The sequence below is a fragment of the Coregonus lavaretus genome (assembly GCF_964263955.1).
Source record: "Coregonus lavaretus genome assembly, chromosome: 16".
NCBI classification, from domain to species: Eukaryota; Metazoa; Chordata; class Actinopteri; order Salmoniformes; family Salmonidae; genus Coregonus; species Coregonus lavaretus.
In genome coordinates, this window is record NC_140003.1 from 15,801,368 (window position 1) to 15,822,336 (window position 20,969).

The 20,969-nt window shown below is 45.6% G+C and overlaps 1 protein-coding gene across 1 annotated transcript in view; it reads left to right on the forward strand.

Moving 5' to 3' along the window:
• Nucleotides 1-20,969, forward strand: part of LOC311143643 (mitogen-activated protein kinase kinase kinase 20-like) — a 62,978-nt gene that overhangs the window by 16,827 nt on the left and 25,182 nt on the right. Inside the window, exons 3-6 of the mRNA XM_084179511.1 lie at nt 16,428-16,529; nt 16,931-16,996; nt 18,744-18,772; nt 18,899-19,036. Of these exons, the coding sequence (XP_084035637.1) occupies nt 16,428-16,529; nt 16,931-16,996; nt 18,744-18,772; nt 18,899-19,036 (335 nt within the window). The remainder of the gene's footprint in view (nt 1-16,427; nt 16,530-16,930; nt 16,997-18,743; nt 18,773-18,898; nt 19,037-20,969) is intronic.

Consider the following 20,969-nt stretch of genomic DNA (forward strand, 5'->3'; position numbering starts at 1 on the left):
TTGCTCCCCATGCCGGGTCTTCCTACTGCCCTACAAACCGCCGAAGCACTATTCACTCATGTGTTCCGGCACTACGGGGTGCCCGAGGACATTGTGGCTGACCGGGGTCCCCAATTCACCTCCAGAGTCTGGAGAGCTTTTATGGAGCGGTTGGGGGTCTCGGTGAGTCTCACCTCGGGCTACCACCCGGAGAGTAATGGGCAGGTGGAACGCGTAAACCAGGATGTGGGCAGGTTTCTCAGAACATACTGCCGGGACCGGCCGGAGGAGTGGGCGAGATATGTGCCCTGGGCTGAGATGGCACAGAACTCTCTTCGCCACTCCTCCACCCAACTAACCCCTTTTCAGTGTGTTTTAGGGTACCAGCCGGTTCTGGCACCATGGCATGAGAGCCAGATCGAGGCCCCCGCTGTGGATGAGTGGGTGCGGCGCTCGGAGGAGACGTGGAACGCTGCACACGTCCATCTGCAGCGTGCCATACGTCGACAGAAGACGAGCGCCGACCTACACCGCAGTGAGGGGCCTGTGTACGCACCTGGAGATCGAGTCTGGCTCTCTGCCAGAAACCTGCCCCTCCGCCTGCCCTGTCGGAAACTGGGTCGGCGGTTTGTAGGGCCATTTAAAGTCCTGAGAAGGTTGAACGAGGTTTGTTATAGATTACAGTTGCCAGTGGAGTATAAATGTATTAACCCCTCGTTCCATGTGTCCCTTCTCAGGCCGGTGGTAGCAGGCCCGCTCCAAGAACATGAGATCTTGGAGACCCCCCCGCCCCCGTTGGACATCGAGGGGGCACCGGCGTACACCGTGAGATCCATCTTGGATTCTAGACGTCGGAGAGGGGGTCTTCAGTATCTAGTGGAGTGGGAGGGGTACGGTCCGGAGGAGCGGTGCTGGGTGCCGAGGAGAGACATCTTGGACCCGTCGCTCCTGACGGAATTCCATCGGGGGTATCCGACGCGCCCTGCGCCGCGGCCTCCGGGTCGTCCCCAAGGCCGGAGTCGGCGCGCGTCTGGAGCCGCGCGTCAAGGGGGGGGTACTGTCACGGTTTCGGCCGAGGCTGCCTCTCTCCCTTGTTCGGGCAGGCTTCGGCGTTCGTCGTCTCCGGAATTCTAGCTGCCACCGATTTATGTTTTCATGTTCGTTTGCTTTTGTCTGTTTGTGTCACACCTGTTTCTGTTTTACGTGATTAGTATCCTATAAGTTTCTCGTTGTGTTTGTCTTGTGTTGTGTGTGATTGTTTTCGTCAGTGTTGTGTTTGCTCGGTTGAGCATATTTCTCTCCACTGCGCTGGAGCTCGTTTGCACTCGTTTCGTGCACTACATATTTTGTCGCACCTGTTTGTGCGCATTTTGCCTACACGCCTTTGGCGTAGTTTAGCTGTTGGGCTTTGTTGCCCTGTTGCCTGTGTTTGGGTCGGAATACAGCTTTTGGAACCTACCGTCTGCGTCCTGCATCTGATTTCCTACACCACACCTACACACGCCCTGACACACCAGTACTTGGCACTAAGACAGTGCACTGTCCGGCCGATACCAGGGTGTCCAGAGGAGGGTGACGTGTGAGCCCAATAGATCAATCGATCCCGAACCTCGAGCGGAACGTACTTCCGACCCTCCGGGCATTGAGGTGGACTAGGGTCGGTGCGTAACGCCCGCTCGAGTTCAGCATCGACCTCCCACACTACCGGTGCCACCAGACAAGACTCCGGCAGTATGGGAGTGGGCTCCACGGACCTCTCCTCCGTGTCATACCGCCGAGACAGTGCGTCTGCCTTACCGTTCTGTGACCCAGGGATGTACGTGATCTTAAATGTGAACCGGGTCAAAAACATATTCCACCTCGCCTGGCGAGGGTTCAGCCTCCTCGCTGCCCGGATGTACTCCAGGTTACGGTGGTCCGTCAAAATGAGGAAAGGGTGTTGAGCCCCCTCAAGCCAGTGCCTCCACACCTTTAGGGCCTGTACCACGGCTAACAGCTCCCTGTCCCCTACGTCATAGTTTCGCTCCGCCGGACTGAGCTTCTTGGAATAAAAAGCACAGGGGCGGAGTTTAGGTGGCGCGCCGGACCGTTGCGAAAGCACGGCTCCTACACCGGCCTCTGACGCGTCCACCTCTACCTGAAATGGCAAAGAGGGATCCGGATGCGCCAGCACCGGGGCCGAGGTAAACAGGTCCTTCAGCCTCCCAAACGCCCTGTCCGCCTCGGCTGACCACTGCAGACGCACTGGACCCCCCTTCAAAAGAGACGTTATGGGAGCTGCCACCTGTCCAAAACCCCGGATAAACCTCCGGTAGTAATTCGCAAACCCCAAAAACTGCTGCACCTCCTTCACAGTGGTTGGCGTTTGCCAATTACGCACGGCTGACACCCGGTCTACCTCCATCTTCACCCCTGACGCAGACAACCGATAACCCAAAAAGGAGACCGACTCCTGGAAGAACAGACACTTCTCTGCCTTGACATACAGGTCGTGCTCCAACAGCCTCCGCAACACTCGGCGCACCAGGGCCACATGCTCGACTCGGGTAGGCGAGTACACGAGAATGTCATCTATGTACACGACCACCCCCTGCCCCTGCATGTCCCTGAAGATCTCATCCACGAATGATTGAAAAACTGAAGGAGCGTTCATCAACCCGTATGGCATGACAAGATACTCGTAATGGCCCGAGGTGGTACTAAAGGCTGTCTTCCATTCATCGCCCCCCCTAATGCGCACCAAGTTGTACGCGCTCCTGAGATCTAATTTAGTGAAGAAACGCGCCCCGTGCAATGACTCCGTCATGGTCGCAATCAGCGGGAGTGGATAACTGTACTTCACCGTGATCTGATTGAGACCACGGTAGTCAATGCACGGGCGTAACCCCCCATCCTTTTTCTTCACAAAAAAGAAACTCGAGGACGCAGGGGAAGTGGAGGGCCGTATGTATCCTTGTCTCAGAGATTCGTCTATGTAAGTCTCCATAGCTCTCTTCTCCTCCTGAGACAGAGGATACACATGGCTCCGTGGGAGCGCAACTCCTGCCTGGAGGTCTATCGCACAATCTCCCTGCCTATGGGGAGGCAACTGCGTCGCCCTCGACTTACTGAACACAATAGCCAAATCCCCATACTCAGGGGGAACGTGCAATGCGGGCACCTGGTTTGGACTCTCCACCGAGGTAGCCCCTACGGAAACGCCTAAACATCGACCCACACACTGGGCAGACCACTCCATCAGAGCCCTCTCCTGCCACGAAATAGATGGGTTATGGGTACTCAACCAGGGCATGCCCAGCACCACCGGATACGCAGGCGAGTCGATCAGAAATAGCTGGATCATCTCCTGATGACCCCCCTGCGCACACATCCTAAGTGGCGCCGTGACCTCCCTGATCAAGCCCGCACCCAACGGACGGCTATCTAGGGCATGAACGGGGAAGGGAACGTCAACAGGGAGAAGGGGAATCCCTAAGGCTAAACAAAATTTCTTATCAACAAAATTCCCAGCCGCGCCTGAATCTACCAGCGCCTTATGCTGGGAATGAGGTGCTACCTGTGGAAAACGCACAGGCATACAGAAGTGTGCAACAGAGAGCTCTGGGTGAGTGGGGCGCCTACTCACCTGGAAGGACTCCCCAGTGCGGGACCTGTCGTCTTCTCCCCTAGGAGGCCATCCCCAGCACCTAGCCGCGGTGTGTCCTCCCCGACCACAGTTGGTGCAGGAGATGGACCCCCTCGTCATCCGACCCCTCCTCTCTCTAGCGCCAGCGCCCCCGAGCTCCATGGGGCACGGCTCGGAGGCGCTGGAGGGTGAAATGGACGGACCCCCCTCGGGACGTCCGCGGGTAGCTAGCAGGGTTTCCAGCCTGATGGACATGTCGACCAACTGGTCGAACGAGAGGCTGGTGTCCCTACAGGCCAGCTCCCTACGGACGTCCTCACGTAGACTACATCGGTAGTGATCGATGAGGGCCCGCTCATTCCACCCTGCATCCGCCGCTAGAGTACGGAATTCTAAGGCGAACTCCTGGGCACTCCTCTTCCCCTGCTGGAGGCAGAACAGACGCTCCCCCGCCGCTTTCCCCTCCGGGGGATGGTCAAACACCGCCCTGAAGCGGCGGGAGAACTCGTCGTAGGTGATGGTGGTAGCGTCGATTCTCCTCCACTCTGCGTTGGCCCATTCCAACGCCTTACCGGAAAGGCAGGAGATCAGGGCGGACACGCTCTCATGTCCCGAGGGCGCCGGGTGCACGGTGGCCAGGTAAAGCTCCACCTGGAGAAGGAATCCCTGACACCCAGCAGCGGTCCCATCGTAGGCCCTCGGGAGCGAGAGTCGAACTCCTCTGGGTTCCGGGGCGGGAATGGGCTGACTTGCCGATGGTGCGGGCAGGGAGGATGGTGGTGGAGGTGTCCCAGCCTCGGATGGTGGTGATCACCTCCTGCAGTGCGGACCCCATCCGCAGGATCTGGTCATTCTGCTCGCGGACCCGGTCCTCCAGCGTCGCCTGTGCTGCTGCGGCTCCTGCTGATTCCATTCTTGTGGTGTGTTATTCTGTCAAGGTAGATGTAGGTGGGTGTGGTGGTGGAATCAGGCGCAGGACGCAGAACGTTAGTCCAACAGACTTTAGTAGATGCACACAAAAACCATCACGAATAAATGCCCTGAGGCGAAAACTCCGCACGTAGGCGAAAAGAACGGGCGCACTAACAGGTGCGACAAAACACTCCAAACAATATGGAGAAATAGCTCAACCGAGCAAACAGTAGAATAACAGCCTACCGGCACGACAGTAAAACAATAACACACAACACTAGACAAACACAACGAGAACTTATAGGACACTAATTACACTAAACGATAACAGGTGTAACAACAATCAGACAAAAGCAAACGAACATAGAAACATGCAACGGTGGCAGCTAGTATTCCGGAGACGACGAACGCCGAAGCCTGCCCGAGCAAGGAAGAGAGGCAGCCTCGGCCGAAACCGTGACAGTATTTTCCTACGAGTTAAGTCGCACAAAAATGTGTCTTTTCACACAAATTAAAATGCACAAATTCTGCTGAAATACTTATGGTAAGTATGCTTTAGTGAAGAAGTGTTGGGATCAGGTACAACTACGTTTACCCACACCGAAAATGAATATTTATGAGCAATTCTCACTTGAATGCATTTTTTTATTTTTTATTTAAAGGGGTTGGGCAAAGGCTGAAATTGGGGTTGAGAGTTACCCTTAAGACCACAATGAAATCTGTAGGAGGTCTTGGTGTTCGTGTCTAAACCACATAATGTAAATGATTAGATCAACAACCTACATCCTTCCTGGATTTATATTAGGGCATAATATGGTCAGGTCAATTCATATTATTAATTACAAGTACAGGCCTGGTTCCTTCCCTCAACCGTGATTCTTGTTTGCACTATTATCTGTGGTGAGATAGGAAATTGTGTTGCGCAAACATCAGACTCCCACTAGTCTAGCTGGTATCAGATAATGTCAATTTTAGCCATCTGTCTTTGTCAGGCCAGGCCACTCTATAGTTCATGGAGCGACTGGAGCGCTGTGTGTCTGTCTGTCTCTCAGTCTCCCCGGTACTGAAGTATCTCAGTGATTTAACAATGTTTATTGGCAGTGCTTGTGGCCTTTTTATAAGGAGGTGTTGCATGGACTATCAAAACATCCTACTTCCACATTATGCTTCTATTGTTGTTATGTTAGTGTGTTTCCCTTCACTACTGGTCTGGGGAAACTATACATTAGAGTAATATGATGGGTCTGATCCTTCTTGAACATTATATCAAAATAGTTTTAAAGGGATAAAATGTTGACGTTGATAGTTTAAAGGGCGACTGCACTTCCTGATTTGGCCTTGTTTTCCATCAATGTTCATAAAAAATGCTAGCGGTCATGACTGAAGGCAAACAAGAGTTGTCTTGGGGGTGTGGTCTGATGTGGGTGTTTCTTGGGTGTGTCTTTGCCATTCAATCACAACAAGGCCAGTAGTGAGTACAGTGAGGTAAGCTAAGCTAGCTTTGCTATAAGAACGAAGTTGAGGACTTCTCCCGTCCTGACTGACTTTTTTTGTCCTATCTAGCTGATATGTCTCTGTCAAATCAGTTATGGCAAGATAGCAAGAGCCAGTGTCTGGAATGTGTTTCATAAGACACTCATTCTACAACACCTTGCTACGAAAGTAGCGTTCAACTTAGTTCCAACGTTTCATCACATCATGTAAATACAGGTTACTGTGGGAAAGGTATCAACCGGGAGTTGCATGCCCGGCCTTGAGTCAGCTCAGCTGTCCTACAGCACAATATTCTATAACTGGCTATTTTTGTCTCTTCTCGTCTCACCTTATTTCCGCTGTTAGATCTTTCCCGGGGGACAAATCCAAGAACTACTAATATCCCTACAGGTGTAGGCTACATGTGAACATTGCACAATCATTGCCCAGCTTGAGTGTACGTACATTTATCAACAACAATGTGATGATTGTGTTCTTGTTACAAAGACAAAACATTTAATGATGTAATTATCATATTGATGTGCTTATAAAGACAGTATGCATACACTTACCTAGCAAATAAAAATATGTTTGTGTAGAGTAAACTTCAGCTGTCTAACCAGCACTAGAATGGCATTCTATTTGTCTATTTGGCCAAATCTAAGGATTTGGCTATCTAACCACACACTGACATGCACAGCTCTCTCTGGGTGAGGTTCTGTCTTCAAGTCTCCAGTGGGTGATGAAATCCATTCCGTCTCTGTAATGTATCGCAGGTTATGGACAGGTGCAGTCAGGTGGCGGAGGGGTGGAGTGCATGACACTCCATCCTGGATATGACAGAGTTTGGCTCAACACTTGGTTTCAGCAGGCAGAGTTCAATAACTACAGGCATATGTGAGATGCAGGAGGATGGCACTCTTCTCATACCACTCTGTAGGCTACTGACCAATTCAAAGCATGCCATGGACCTCACGATACGATATTATCACAATACTTAGGTGCCCTTACGATGTATTGTGATTCTCATGATTCTAAATGTATTGCGATTCGATACTGTAAGTTATAAATAAATAAATAAATAAAGAGAGAGAGTCGCACACTCTATATATACAGTGGGGAGAACTAGTATTTGATACACTGGCGATTTTGCAGGTTTTCCTACTTACAAAGCAGGTAGAGGTCTGTCATTTTTGTAATAGGTTAAAAAAAAAATCCAGAAAATCACATTGTATGATTTTTAAGTAATTAATTTGCATTTTATTGCATGACATAAGTATTTGATAAAGCAGAACTTAATATTTGGTACAGAAACCTTTGTTTGCAATTACAGAGATCATACGTTTCCTGTAGGTCTTGACCAGGTTTGCACACACTGCAGCAGGGATTTTGGCCCACTCCTCCATCCTCCACCTGGACCCAGATCCTTCAGGTTTCGGGGCAGTCGCTGGGCAATACAGACTTTCAGCTCCCTCCAAAGATTTTCTATTGGGTTCAGGTCTGGAGACTGGCTAGGCCACTCCAGGACCTTGAGATGCTTCTTACGGAGCCACTCCTTAGTTGTCCTGGCTGTGTGTTTCGGGTCGTTGTCATGCTGGAAGACCCAGCCACGACCCATCTTCAATGCTCTTACTGAGGGAAGGAGGTTGTTGGCCAAGATCTCGCAATACATGGCCCCATCCATCCTCCCCTCAATACGGTGCAGTCGTCCTGTCCCCTTTGCAGAAAAGCATCCCCAAAGAATGATGTTTCCACCTCCATTCTTCACGGTTGGGATGGTGTTCTTGGGGTTGTACTCATCCTTCTTCTTCCTCCAAACACGGCGAGTGGAGTTTAGACCAAAAAGCTCTATTTTTGTCTCATCAGACCACATGACCTTCTCCCATTCCTCCTCTGGATCATCCAGATGGTCATTGGCAAACTTCAGACGGGCCTGGACATGCACTGGCTTGAGCAGGGGGACCTTGCGTGCGCTGCAGGATTTTAAGCCATGACGGCGTAGTGTGTTACTAATGGTTTTCTTTGAGACTGTGGTCCCAGCTCTCTTCAGGTCATTGACCAGGTCCTGCCATGTAGTTCTGGGATGATCCCTCACCTTCCTCATGATCATTGATGCCCCACGAGGTGAGATCTTGCATGGAGCCCCAGACCAAGGGTGATTGACCGTCATCTTGAACTTCTTCCATTTTCTAATAATTGCGCCAACAGTTGTTGCCTTCTCACCAAGCTGCTTGCCTATTGTCCTGTAGTCCATCCCAGCCTTGTGCAGGTCTACAATTTTATCCCTGATGTCCTTACACAGCTCTCTGGTCTTGGCCATTGTGGAGAGGTTGGAGTCTGTTTGATTGAGTGTGTGGACAGGTGTCTTTTATACAGGTAACGAGTTCAAACAGGTGCAGTTAATACAGGTAATGAGTGGAGAACAGGAGGGCTTCTTAAAGAAAAACGAACAGGTCTGTGAGAGCCAGAATTCTTACTGGTTGGTAGGTGATCAAATACTTATGTCATGCAATAAAATGCAAATTAATTACTTAAAAATCATACAATGTGATTTTCTGTTGAAGTGTACCTATGATAAAAATTACAGACCTCTACATGCTTTGTAAGTAGGAAAACCTGCAAAATTGGCAGTGTATCAAATACTTGTTCTCCCCACTGTATGTGACCGACCGGCTCGATTCGGTCTTATGTAGCAAAATTTGAAATTGTGTTTTTTTACATTGGATAAAAGTAGAGACTAGAAAATGGTATATCATACACTACAGTTGAGGAACAATGGGAATGTAATTCTGCTTTGAAAGTTGATAAACTTGTAACCTCACTTTTGAGAAAATGGCCTTTGAATGTTTTGGTTACCTACTGGAGAGCTCTTCTTTGTCTACACCCATTAATCATCGTTCACACCCTCTTAAGCTTTAGCCCCACCCATTTCTTTAAGGGTTGATCCGAGCGTTCTGTCCTAACAACAGCAGTCAAGCACCCAAGCTAAGCACGTTGTCTAGCTTGCTAGCTACTTCCAGACACAAATGAGAGAACAGCTCACTCTGACCATTTTACTCGCCCTAGCAGAGCTGGTTAGGCTGTTTTTATGTTATTCAGAGCATTGGTGACTGCAGCTGTGCTGCTGGCAACAATTTAATTACATTTTTTTGCCAACGTTTACTGACACCGGCCATATTCAACAGGTGTTGAGCGTTCGTAAATTCGTCAGTTGTTCTGTGCTCTGGCACACTCAGACGAGAGTGCTCTGAAATCGGAGTAGATAGCCAGAGCGAATTTACCAGCTACGTCTGTCAACAGTTGTTGCAGTGACATCATGAACATTCTATTGAAATGGATACTTGCATAGTGGAGTCTTTTGTTAAGACATGTAGCTAGCTAGCTAGCTAAACAATGAACCATAATCCCAACTCATGACGTTACTACCCTGCATGAATCTGCAGGTAGATAACCAACTAGGTTCAATGTTAGCTAGCTAACATTAGGCTATAACTAGCAAAGCAAATGGCTCTGAGATACGAATAATATTACTACACAGATCATACACGTAACGTTAGCTAGCGAGCCAGCCAGCTAATGTTAGCTAGCTAGCTAACAGTACACTTTAACTTGAAATGAAAATGACTTTCTGACAAAATTAGAAACGTGTAATATCTGAAAATGTAGCTAGCTAGACTATCTTACCGGTATACATGGATGGACGCTTCTCTCTCTCTGTCTCTGTCATGGTTGCCCTTACATGTAATCCAGAGACAGGTTTTTTCTCCATCTCCTTAGCTATCATACTCTAATTCCACTGATTTCAAAACTCGGTCCTCCAGAAAGTGGAGAGCAACACTTATGCAGTTCTACTACGCGATATCTTTCAGAAAAAGCTGCGTTAGAAAGGATTACCTACACATACAGACCAGCTCAAATAGACAGAAGCACGCTACATGGCAGACCAATCCGAACTCATCTCTTGGCATGTCCAGCCCACTCATTATCTCAGCCAATCATGGCTAGCGGGAAGGTTGCTGTCTTTTTCTTTGGCTAAACCAACTAGGCTCGTAATTTAGCAATTTTATTTGTATTTATAGATGGCATACAAGTTTGTTATTAAGTCACATGAAAGTTCACGTTCCAGAAGGCATTTCTGCCCAAAAACGCATTTTGATTTTAAAAAAAAGTTTACCTTCAAATGGCTCTCCTGTGAAGTAGTGACGTGCGACATACGCCTAGTTTCCTGAAACAAGTCACATAAACTCCCTTTATTTATTTTTATACCAAACATATTGCTCACCATATGTCTGCTACAGAGGGACAAGAGAGAGCCATGAGAAAACAAGTTTTGATCTCTATTTAAAAAGAAGATGGAGAACAAGCTATGAAGGAAAAATACTGGAGTTTTGCTGCAGGTACAGGCAACTAGCGGAAAAATTATATTGCGATATTGTCAAAACGATACGATATATCGTCAAAAATAATATCCCGATATGTACAGTGCCTTCAGAAAGTATCACACCCCTTTACTGTTTCCACATTTTGTTGTGTTACAGCCTGAATGACAAATGTATCAAATTGAGATTTTGTGTCACTGGCCTACACACAATACCCTATAATGTCAAAGTGGTATTATGTTCTTAGAAATGTTTACAAATTAATAAAAAATGAAAAGCTGAAATGTCTTGAGTCATTAAGTATTCAACCCCTTTGTTATGGCAAGCCTAAATAAGTTCAAGAGTAAAAATGTGCTTAACAAATTACATATTAAGTTGCATGGACTCACTCTGTGTGCAATAATAGTGTTTAACATGATTTTTGAATGACTACCTCATCTCTGTACCCCACACATACAATTATCTGTAAGGTCCCTCAGTCGAACAGTCAATTTCTAACACAGATTCAACCACAAAGATCAGGGAGGTTTTCCAATGCCTCGCATAGAAGGGCACCTATTGGTAAATGGGTAAAAAAAAGCAGACATTGAATATCCCTTTGAGTTGGTGAAGTTATTAATTACACTTTGGATGGTGTATCAATACACTCAGTCACTACAAAGATACAGCCGTCCTTCCTAACTCAGTTGCCGGAGAGGAAGAAACCACTCAAGGATTACACAATGAGGCCAATGGTGACTAAAACAGTTACAGAGTTTAAGGATGTGATAGGAGAAAACTGAGGATGGATCAACAACATTGTAGTTACTCAAAAATACTAACCTAAATGACAGAGTGAAAAGAAGGAAGCCTGTACAGAATAAAACTATTCCAAAACATGCATCCTGTTTGCAACAAGGTACTAAAGTAAAACTGAAAGAATGTAACTTTATGTCCTGAATACAAAGTGTTATGTTTGGGGCAAATCCAACACAACACATCACTGAGTACCACTCTTCATATTTTCAAGCATGGTGGTGGCTCCATCATGTTATGGGTATGCTTGTCTTTAGCAAGGACTATGGAGTTTTTTGGGATAAAAATAAACGGATTAGAGCTAAGCACAGGCAAAATCCTAGAGGAAAACCTGGTTCAGTCTGCTTTCCAACAGACACCGGGAGACAAATTCACCTTTCAGCAGGACAATAACCTAAAACAGAAGGCCAAATATACACTGGAGTTGCTTACCAAGACAACATTTAATTTTCCTGAGTGGCCTAGTTACAGTTTGGACTTTAAAAAAAAAATCTATGGCAAAAAAATCTATGGCAAGACTTGAAAATGACTAGCAACCAACTTGACAGAGCTTGAAGAATTTAAAAAAGAATAAAGTTCAAATATTGTACAATCTAGGTGTGCAAAGTTCTTAGAGATTTACCCAGAAAGAAAGGGGATTCTAACATGGGTGTGAATACTTAAGTAAATTAGATATTTCTGTATTTCATGTTCAAAACAATTGCAAACATTTCTAAAAACATGTTTTCACTTTGTCATTATGGGGTGATGTGTGTAGATGGGTGAGAAACAAATATATTTAATCCATTTTGAATTCAGGTTGTAACACAACAAAATGTGGAATAAATCAAGGGGTATGAATACTTTCTGAAGGCACTGTATCTGTATCGAATTTTTCCCCCCATCTCTAGTCAGTATCCTACAGAGTAATATAAGAGTGCAATTGCTGAACTAATGTAGATATTCTAAACAAATTGTTTTGATATCTTTCAGGTGTAACAGTTCCATGTAGAAAAAAGCATACTTCACATAATACTTTAGAAGCAGTGTTCTGATAAAATAACAATGTGCAAATATTATACCTTCCTGTATGGTGTCCCGTATAAGACAGGAGTTCCCTGACATGTTTGAAGAATACACATGAGCATGGCAGCGTAGATCAGCTCCAGGCCCCTCTCATCACAGATACTGGTCATGAAGGAGCCCGACTTCAGCTCCTATATCCGACCCAGCTCCTATATCACAGAGGGAGGGAGCGAGAGAGAGAAAGACTGTCACCGTACAGTCATGGAAGCCAACAGTAAATACACTGTTGAACATAGCCAATCAGAGATACTGATTCACAGCTAATTCACAAGGGACACGTGCCAGCATGGCACTGACTGGATGGCATTACTCACTCGGGCTCAGGAGTAGGGCATTGGCACAGTGGAATGGGGCCCCTCCTTACAACATACAAGACACAGGTGGTTAGGTGAATTCCAGGACATAGTATTTTGACCATTGACCAGATCAAATGTGACAAACCTGATTCAAGTGTCCTCCATTACTTTGAAGCGGGACTGATATCTGGCCACTGCCTCACCCTTCTGTCACAATTCCTGATATAGTAGGGGGGTTCCTACGACACTGCTGAACAACAAATCCACCAGGTTTTTTACTTAGCCTGTTCATTCAATAAACATATAGCGAGAAAAATAACTTTCTCTAGTTTGGAAGTAATTTATACGCTAATAGAGGTACTACAACTACAGAATAGATTCAGGCTGGTGACGCTGACACTGTTACTATGCAACCAGCTGTGTACGTTGGTGAATGCTTGTTGATACATTTTGCTATATGCTGCCAGAGCCATAGCTATATTTGTAGTAGATAAGTACCATCCGTCATTTATTTTTTAGCAAACGAAGCCCCCGAATGCTAGCTAGCTAACTAACTTGCAAATCCCGGTTAGTTATTATATGTTTGTCTGAGTTTAAATAAACGTTACCTAGCCAGTTCGAGTTTAACATTATTGAAAGCAAGCTGGCTACATCCTATGATTAGCTAGCTAGCAAGTGCCTGCCTGTATAGGCCTTTCTCTTGCACAAAGGGGGGTGAAATTGCAGGGGACTTTCTGGGAATGACTGTTTCCGGTTTTTCGCTGCTGCAGTAATGGCAGCTGCTGTACACTACGTGTGCATAAAAAGTAATTTTCCTGTAGAAAATAAACATCAGTCTTTCTTCTAAACTAAGCTAGAGCTGGTTTTATGGCCATTTTTCTATTGCCTACACTTGCTTTTTCAGCCACTGTCACTTAGGAAACCAGCAGGCTGAGACCGGTAGCTATCTAGCTAGCTAGCTAAGCTAACGTAGGTAGCTAAATATTATAGTAGGCCTAACTTGCTGCCAAAAAGCTTGCTAATACTATGTACAGTACCTTCAGAAAGTATTCATACCCCTTGACTTATTCTACATTTTGTTGTGATTTTTACACAATACCCAATAACATGTTTTTAGATTTTCTTGCAAATGTATTGAAAATGCAATACAGAAATATCTAATTTACATAAGTATTCACACCCCTGAGTCAATACTTTGTAGAAGCACCTTTGGCAGCGATTACAGCTGTGAGTCTTTCTGGGTAAGTCTCTAAGAGCTGTAGTGCCTGTGCTTAGCTCCATTCCGTTTATTTTTTAACCTGAAAAACTCCCCAGTCCTTAACGATTACAAGCATACCCATAACATGATGCACCCACCACTATGCTTGAAAATGCGGAGAATGGGACTCAGTAATGTGTTGTATTGGATTTGCCATCAACATTTCACTTTGTATTCAGGACAGAAAGTGAATTGCTTTGCCACATTTTTTGCAGTATTACTTTGGTGCCTTGTTGCAAACAGGATGCATGTTTTGGAATATTTGTATTCTGTACAGGCTTCCGTCTTTTCACTCTGTCAATTAGGTTAGTATTGCGGAGTACCTACAATGTCTTTGATCCATCCTCAGTTTTCTCCTATCACAGCCATTCAACTCTGTAACTGTTTTAAAGTCACCATTGGCCTAATGGTAAAATCTCTGAGCGGTTTCCTTCCTCTCCATGCAACTTATTATGTGACTTGTTAAGCACATTTTTACTCCTGAACTTATTTAGGCTTGCCGTATCAAAGGGGTTGAATACTTATTAACTCAAGACATTTCAGCTTTTCATTTTTCATAAATTTTCGAAAAAACGTAATTCCACTTTGACATTATGGGGTATTGTGTGTAGGCCCGTGACAATACATCTCCATTTTTTATTTATTTTTATTCAGGCTGTAACACAGCAAAATGTGGAAAAAGTTAAGGGGTGTGAATACTTTCTGAAGGCACTGTGTATAGCGTACAGTATAAACAATCAAATAAATATATACTGAACAAAAATATAAACGCAACATGTAAAGTGTTGGTACCATGTTTCATGAAATAAAAGATCCCAGAAATTTTTCATATGCTCAAAAAGCTTATTTCTCTTAAATGTTGTGCACAAATTTGTTTACACCCCTGTTAGTGAGCATTTCTCCTTTGCCAAGATAATCCACCTGGCAGGTGTGGCATATCAAGAAGCTGATTAAACAGCATGATCATTACACAGGTGCACCTTGTGCTGGGGAGAATAAAAGGTCACTCTAAAATGTGCAGTTTGTCACACAACACAATGCCACAAATGTCTCAAGTTTTGAGGGATTGGCATGCTGACTGCAGGAATGTCCACCAGAACTGTTGCCAGAGAATTGAATGTTCATTTCTCTACCATAAGCCGCCTCCAACGTCGTTTTAGAGAATTTGGCAGTACGTCCAACTGGCCTCACAACCGCAGACCGCGTGTAACCACGCCAGCCCAGGACCTCCACATCCGGCTTCTTCACCTGCGGGAGGCCATTGGCACATTGGAGAAGTGTGCTCTTCACGGATGAATCCCGGTTTCAACTGTATGGGCAGATGGTGTTGGGTGGCCGAGCGGTTTGATGATGTCAACGTTGTGAACAGAGTGCCCCATGGAGGCAGTGGGGTTATGTTATGGGCAGGCATAAGCTACGCACAATGAACAGAATAGCATTTTATCAATGGCAATTTGAATGCACAGAGATACCGTGACGATATCCTGAGGCCCATTGTCGTGCCACTCATCCGCCGCCATCACCTCATGTTTCAGCATGATAATGCATAGCCCCATGTCGCAAGGATTCCCAGAAGCTGAAAATGTCCCAGTTCTTCCATAGCCAGCATACTCACCAGACATGTCACCCATTGAGCATGTTTGAGATGCTCTGGATTGACGTGTACGACAGCGTGTTCCAGTTCCTGCCAACATCCAGCAACTTCGCACAGCCATTGAAGAGGAGTGGGACAACATTCCACAGGCCACAATCAACAGCCTGATTAACTTTATGCGAAGGAGATGTGTCGCGCTACATGCGGCATGGTCACACCAGATACTGACTGGTTTTCTGATCCTCGCCCCTACCTTTTTTTTTTAAAGGTATCTGTGACCAACAGATGCATATCTGTATTCCCAGTCATATGAAATCCATAGATTAGGGCCTAATGAATTTATTTCAATTTACTGATTTCCTTATATGAACTGTAACTGTGTTCATATTTTTGTTCAGTTTATATGGTGGATGGCAACCAACTTTAAGGTGCATTGCTCCACAAACTGGACTGAAGTGTGGACCTCGTTCATCTTTCGTAAAAACCAATGAGTAGATGGGAGAGGCGGGACTTGCAGCATGTCAAGCATCTAAAATAGAACCAAGTTATGTTTTAGCGCCTGGCTACGCAGACACCTGTTGACGCGTGCGAGCAGTTTGGATGAAATGATTGAATAACATGTATGTGTACATTTATTTTGCAACGCTCACACACGCAACGCGGCTGGTTTGGTCAGTATGTAAGAGCTGTTTGAAAAGACTGCCTGAAATTTCAGCCTGTTTTGGTGGGATGGAGTTTTGGCCTGCCTGGGGACATCACCAGACCAATAAGAAAGCGAGTTCCAACCCTCTCTGCCAATAACAGCTAGACCACTCCCAAATTCTTGCTTCAGTAATTGCTCTTTGCTAAGAAGCTATTTTTGTTTCTTTTTGACCATTTTAATTGAAAACAATCACAGTAAGGTACTTAATTGTTACCCAGAAATGACTTGATATTGAGATAAAAATGGCTGCATTGGACCTTTAACTAAAGTATAAAGACATATTTGATAGTGCAGAGCAATGTACATGCTACTTTGGGAGTCTTATAACGGTATGTGTTTTCCCCACAGATTATGCCGGTGGAGGGTCCCTGTATGACTACCTGTCCAGTGCAGAGAGTGAGGAGCTGGACCTGGGACAGGTTATGACTTGGGCCATGGAGATTGCCAAAGGTACAGTGATCATTCATTGTTTTAGCTCCTTTAAACCAGGCAATGGTACATCTTGTGGAATTTTTGCATAGCCATTTGACTAAACTAAAACACTGACTGAGATTCCACATTTGTTTTAGCTCATTAGCAACTCAGCAGTAGAATATATTTCAGATATGCCCGCTCATGGTCTATTCCAACTCATTGTTATTCTAGGCATATGTTTCTAAGAATACGGTCTCATTGAGAACAAGTGAAGTCAAAACATGTAGGCCTACATGTGATTAATCTGTGTCCCTAGTCTACATAAGTAATGGGCATTGTGAGGAAGGCATGGATGAGGCAGATGAACACAGACTTGTTTATATCAGCCAGGTTGCCCATTGATCGGTCAGAGGAAATGTGCTTTATTTCCCCATCAGGCATGCACTATTTACACTCAGAGGCCCCAGTCAAGGTTATCCACAGAGACCTGAAGTCCAGGAATGGTAAGATTTCAGATTAATCTGCATGATCTAGCCTTCTGTTAGGTGTCTGAGTCTATACAAAAGACACCTCTGTTCTAACGGTTTACGTACAGTGGGGAGAACAAGTATTTGATACACTGCCGATTTTGCAGGTTTTCCTACTTACAAAGCATGTAGAGGTCTGTAATTTGTATCATAGGTACACTTCAACTGTGAGAGACGGAATCTAAAAAATCAAAAATCCAGAAAATCACATTGTATGATTTTTAAGTAATTAATTTGCATTTTATTGCATGACAAGTATTTGATCACCTACCAACCAGTAAGAATTCCGGCTCTCACAGACCTGTTAGTTTTTCTTTAAGAAGCCCTCCTGTTCTCCACTCATTACCTGTATTAACTGCACCTGTTTGAACTCGTTACCTGTATAAAAGACACCTGTCCACACACTCAATCAAACAGACTCCAACCTCTCCACAATGGCCAAGACCAGAGAGCTGTGTAAGGACATCAGGGATAAAATTGTAGACCTGCACAAGGCTGGGATGGGCTACAGGACAATAGGCAAGCAGCTTAATGAGAAGGCAACAACTGTTGGCGCAATTATTAGAAAATGGAAGAAGTTCAAGATGACGGTCAATCACCCTTGGTCTGGGGCTCCATGCAAGATCTCACCTCGTGGGGCATCAATATCCATGAGGAAGGTGAGGGATCAGCCCAGAACTACACGGCAGGACCTGGTCAATGACCTGAAGAGAGCTGGGACCACAGTCTCAAAGAAAACCATTAGTAACACACTACGCCGTCATGGATTAAAATCCTGCAGCGCACGCAAGGTCCCCCTGCTCAAGCCAGCGCATGTCCAGGCCCGTCTGAAGTTTGCCAATGACCATCTGGATGATCCAGAGGAGGAATGGGAGAAGGTCATGTGGTCTGATGAGACAAAAATAGAGCTTTTTGGTCTAAACTCCACTCGTAGTGTTTGGAGGTGAAGAATGGAGGTGGAAACATCATTCTTTGGGGATGCTTTTTGCAAAGGGGACAGGACGACTGCACCGTATTGAGGGGAGGATGGATGGGGCCATGTATCGCGAGATCTTGGCTAACAACCTCCTTCCCTCAGTAAGAGCATTGAAGATGGGTCGTGGCTGGGTCTTCCAGCATGACAACGACCCGAAACACACAGCCAGGGCAACTAAGGAGTGGCTCCGTAAGAAGCATCTCAAGGTCCTGGAGTGGCCTAGCCAGTCTCCAGACCTGAACCCAATAGAAAATCTTTGGAGGGAGCTGAAAGTCCGTATTGCCCAGCGACAGCTCCGAAACCTGAAGGATCTGGAGAAGGTCTGTATGGAGGAGTGGGCCAAAATCCCTGCTGCAGTGTGTGCAAACCTGGTCAAGACCTACAGGAAACGTATGATCTCTGTAATTGCAAACAAAGGTTTCTGTACCAAATATTAAGTTCTGCTTTTCTGATGTATCAAATACTTATGTCATGCAATGAAATGCAAATTAATTACTTTAAAATCATACAATGTGATTTTCTGGATTTTTGTTTTAGATTCCGTCTCTCACAGTTGAAGTGTACCTATGATAAAGATGACAGACCTCTACATGCTTTGTAAGTAGGAAAACCTGCAAAATCGGCAGTGTATCAAATACTTGTTCTCCCCACTGTATATAGCCAGAGGCAAATATTACAAAAGCTGAATTAGAAGAAAACTGAATATACATATTTTTCCAGACTTGAAAAACATGTTTTCTATTGCAGTGGTTGTGACGGCAGACAACGTTCTTAAGGTACATTTGTTTGCACATTCCTGAATGCATGGGATCTTACGTTTGCATACTGGTTTCACCCAAAACCTTTTTATCCCAACCCTTGCTAAATCCCGGGCCTTCACCAGTACCTGTTTCCCTGTGTAGATCTGTGATTTTGGGGCGTCCCGGTTCCACTCCCACACCACACACATGTCCCTGGTGGGCACGTTCCCCTGGATGGCCCCGGAGGTCATCCAGAGCCTGCCAGTGTCTGAGACCTGTGACACCTATTCCTACGGCGTGGTGAGTGACCAACACATAGGACACACACTGACCACAGATCAGCTGTTGATACTCAATCCAATAGTTACTGAGAATGGGCTATTTTTCTCAAGCTGATTCTGCAAGACAATCTGCTTGTGATGTTCATATGTATCGGCTCATACATATACTTTTATTTACTAAGTACAGAAACCATCAGAGAGAAACTTGTTTGACTAGGGACTGAACCAGCTTGGTAAGGAAGTTGCTTAGTTTGTAGAGGAAGCCAAAGAACAAGTATGGTTAAGAAATAGCTCTAATGTCGCTGTTGCTACTGCATGGCTGAGAAAGTAAACTGTCAATCAACCAGTACCTAGCACTTGAAAGAACAGACTTTCAGAGATGACATTTTCATGCATTCATTACTGCCTCTGGAAAAGTAGTCGTGAGCGGCATTATTGACCTTTGTAGAAGTGCTAGCAGCAATTCCATACGTTTTCTGCCACATTTCTATCACCATTAGAAGATGGAATCTGTCATCCCTGAGTAGAGAGAGAGTTTGAAGCCTGGGCATATTTCAGTGTGTGTGTGTGCATGCGTATGGCGTGTGTGTGTGCATCCATGTGTCTGTGCATGGCCGTGCGTGACTGTTTGTGTATCTGCCTGTCTGCGTGTGTGACTGCTCGGCTATATTCCTGCATGGTGACGGAGAAGGTGTGAAGTGTAGAGTGACAGAGCATATAGGGGACGCTCTGAGTCACCCAGCCAATCAAGGGCCTGACTCCTGAGTGCCATAAAGAGTCAGTGAACAAACAGAGCAGGGCCTGAGGTCAGGCCAGCCAGCGTCTGGGTCAACACACTGTTCTCTATCGCAATCCACTTACACTGGGGTTTATTTACCACACACAATGTAATTTACTGTATTGGTATAAATGTGTATTACAGTGGGGGAAAAAAGTATTTAGTCAGCCATCAATTGTGCAAGTTCTCCCACTTAAAAAGATGAGAGAGGCCTGTAATTTTCATCATAGGTACACGTCAACTATGACAGACAAAATGAGGAAAAAAAATCCAGAAAATCACATTGTAGGATTTTTAATAAATGTATTTGCAGATTATGGTGGAAAATAAGTATTTGGTCAATAACAAACGTTTCTCAATACTTTGTTATATACCCTTTGTTGGCAATGACACAGGTCAAATGTTTTCTGTAAGTCTTCACAAGGTTTTCACACACTGTTGCTGGTATTTTGGCCCATTCCTCCATGCAGATTTCCTCTAGAGCAGTGATGTTTTGGGGCTGTCGCTGGGCAACACAGACTTTCAACTCCCTCCAAAGATTTTCTATGGGGTTGAGATCTGGAGACTGGCTAGGCCACTCCAGGACCTTGAAATGCTTCTTACGAAGCCACTCCTTCGTTGCCCGGGCGGTGTGTTTGGGATCATTGTCATGCTGAAAGACCCAGCCACGTTTCATCTTCAATGCCCTTGCTGATGGAAGGAGGTTTTCACTCAAAATCTCACGATACATGGCCCCATTAATTCTTTCCTTTACACGGATCAGTCATCCTGGTCCCTTTGCAGAAAAACAGCCCCAAAGCATGATATTTCCACCCCCATGCTTCACAGTAGGTATGGTGTTCTTTGGATGCAACTCAGCATTCTTTGTCCTCCAAACACGACGAGTTGAGTTTTTACCAAAAAGTTATATTTTGGTTTCATCTGACCATATGACATTCTCCCAATCCTCTTCTGGATCATCCAAATGCACTCTAGCAAACTTCAGACGGGCCTGGACATGTACTGGCTTAAGCAGGGGGACACGTCTGGCACTGCAGGATTTGAGTCCCTGGCGGCGTAGTGTGTTACTGATGGTAGGCTTTGTTACTTTGGTCCCAGCTCTCTGCAGGTCATTCACTAGGTCCCCCCATGTGGTTCTGGGATTTTTGCTCACCGTTCTTGTGATCATTTTGAC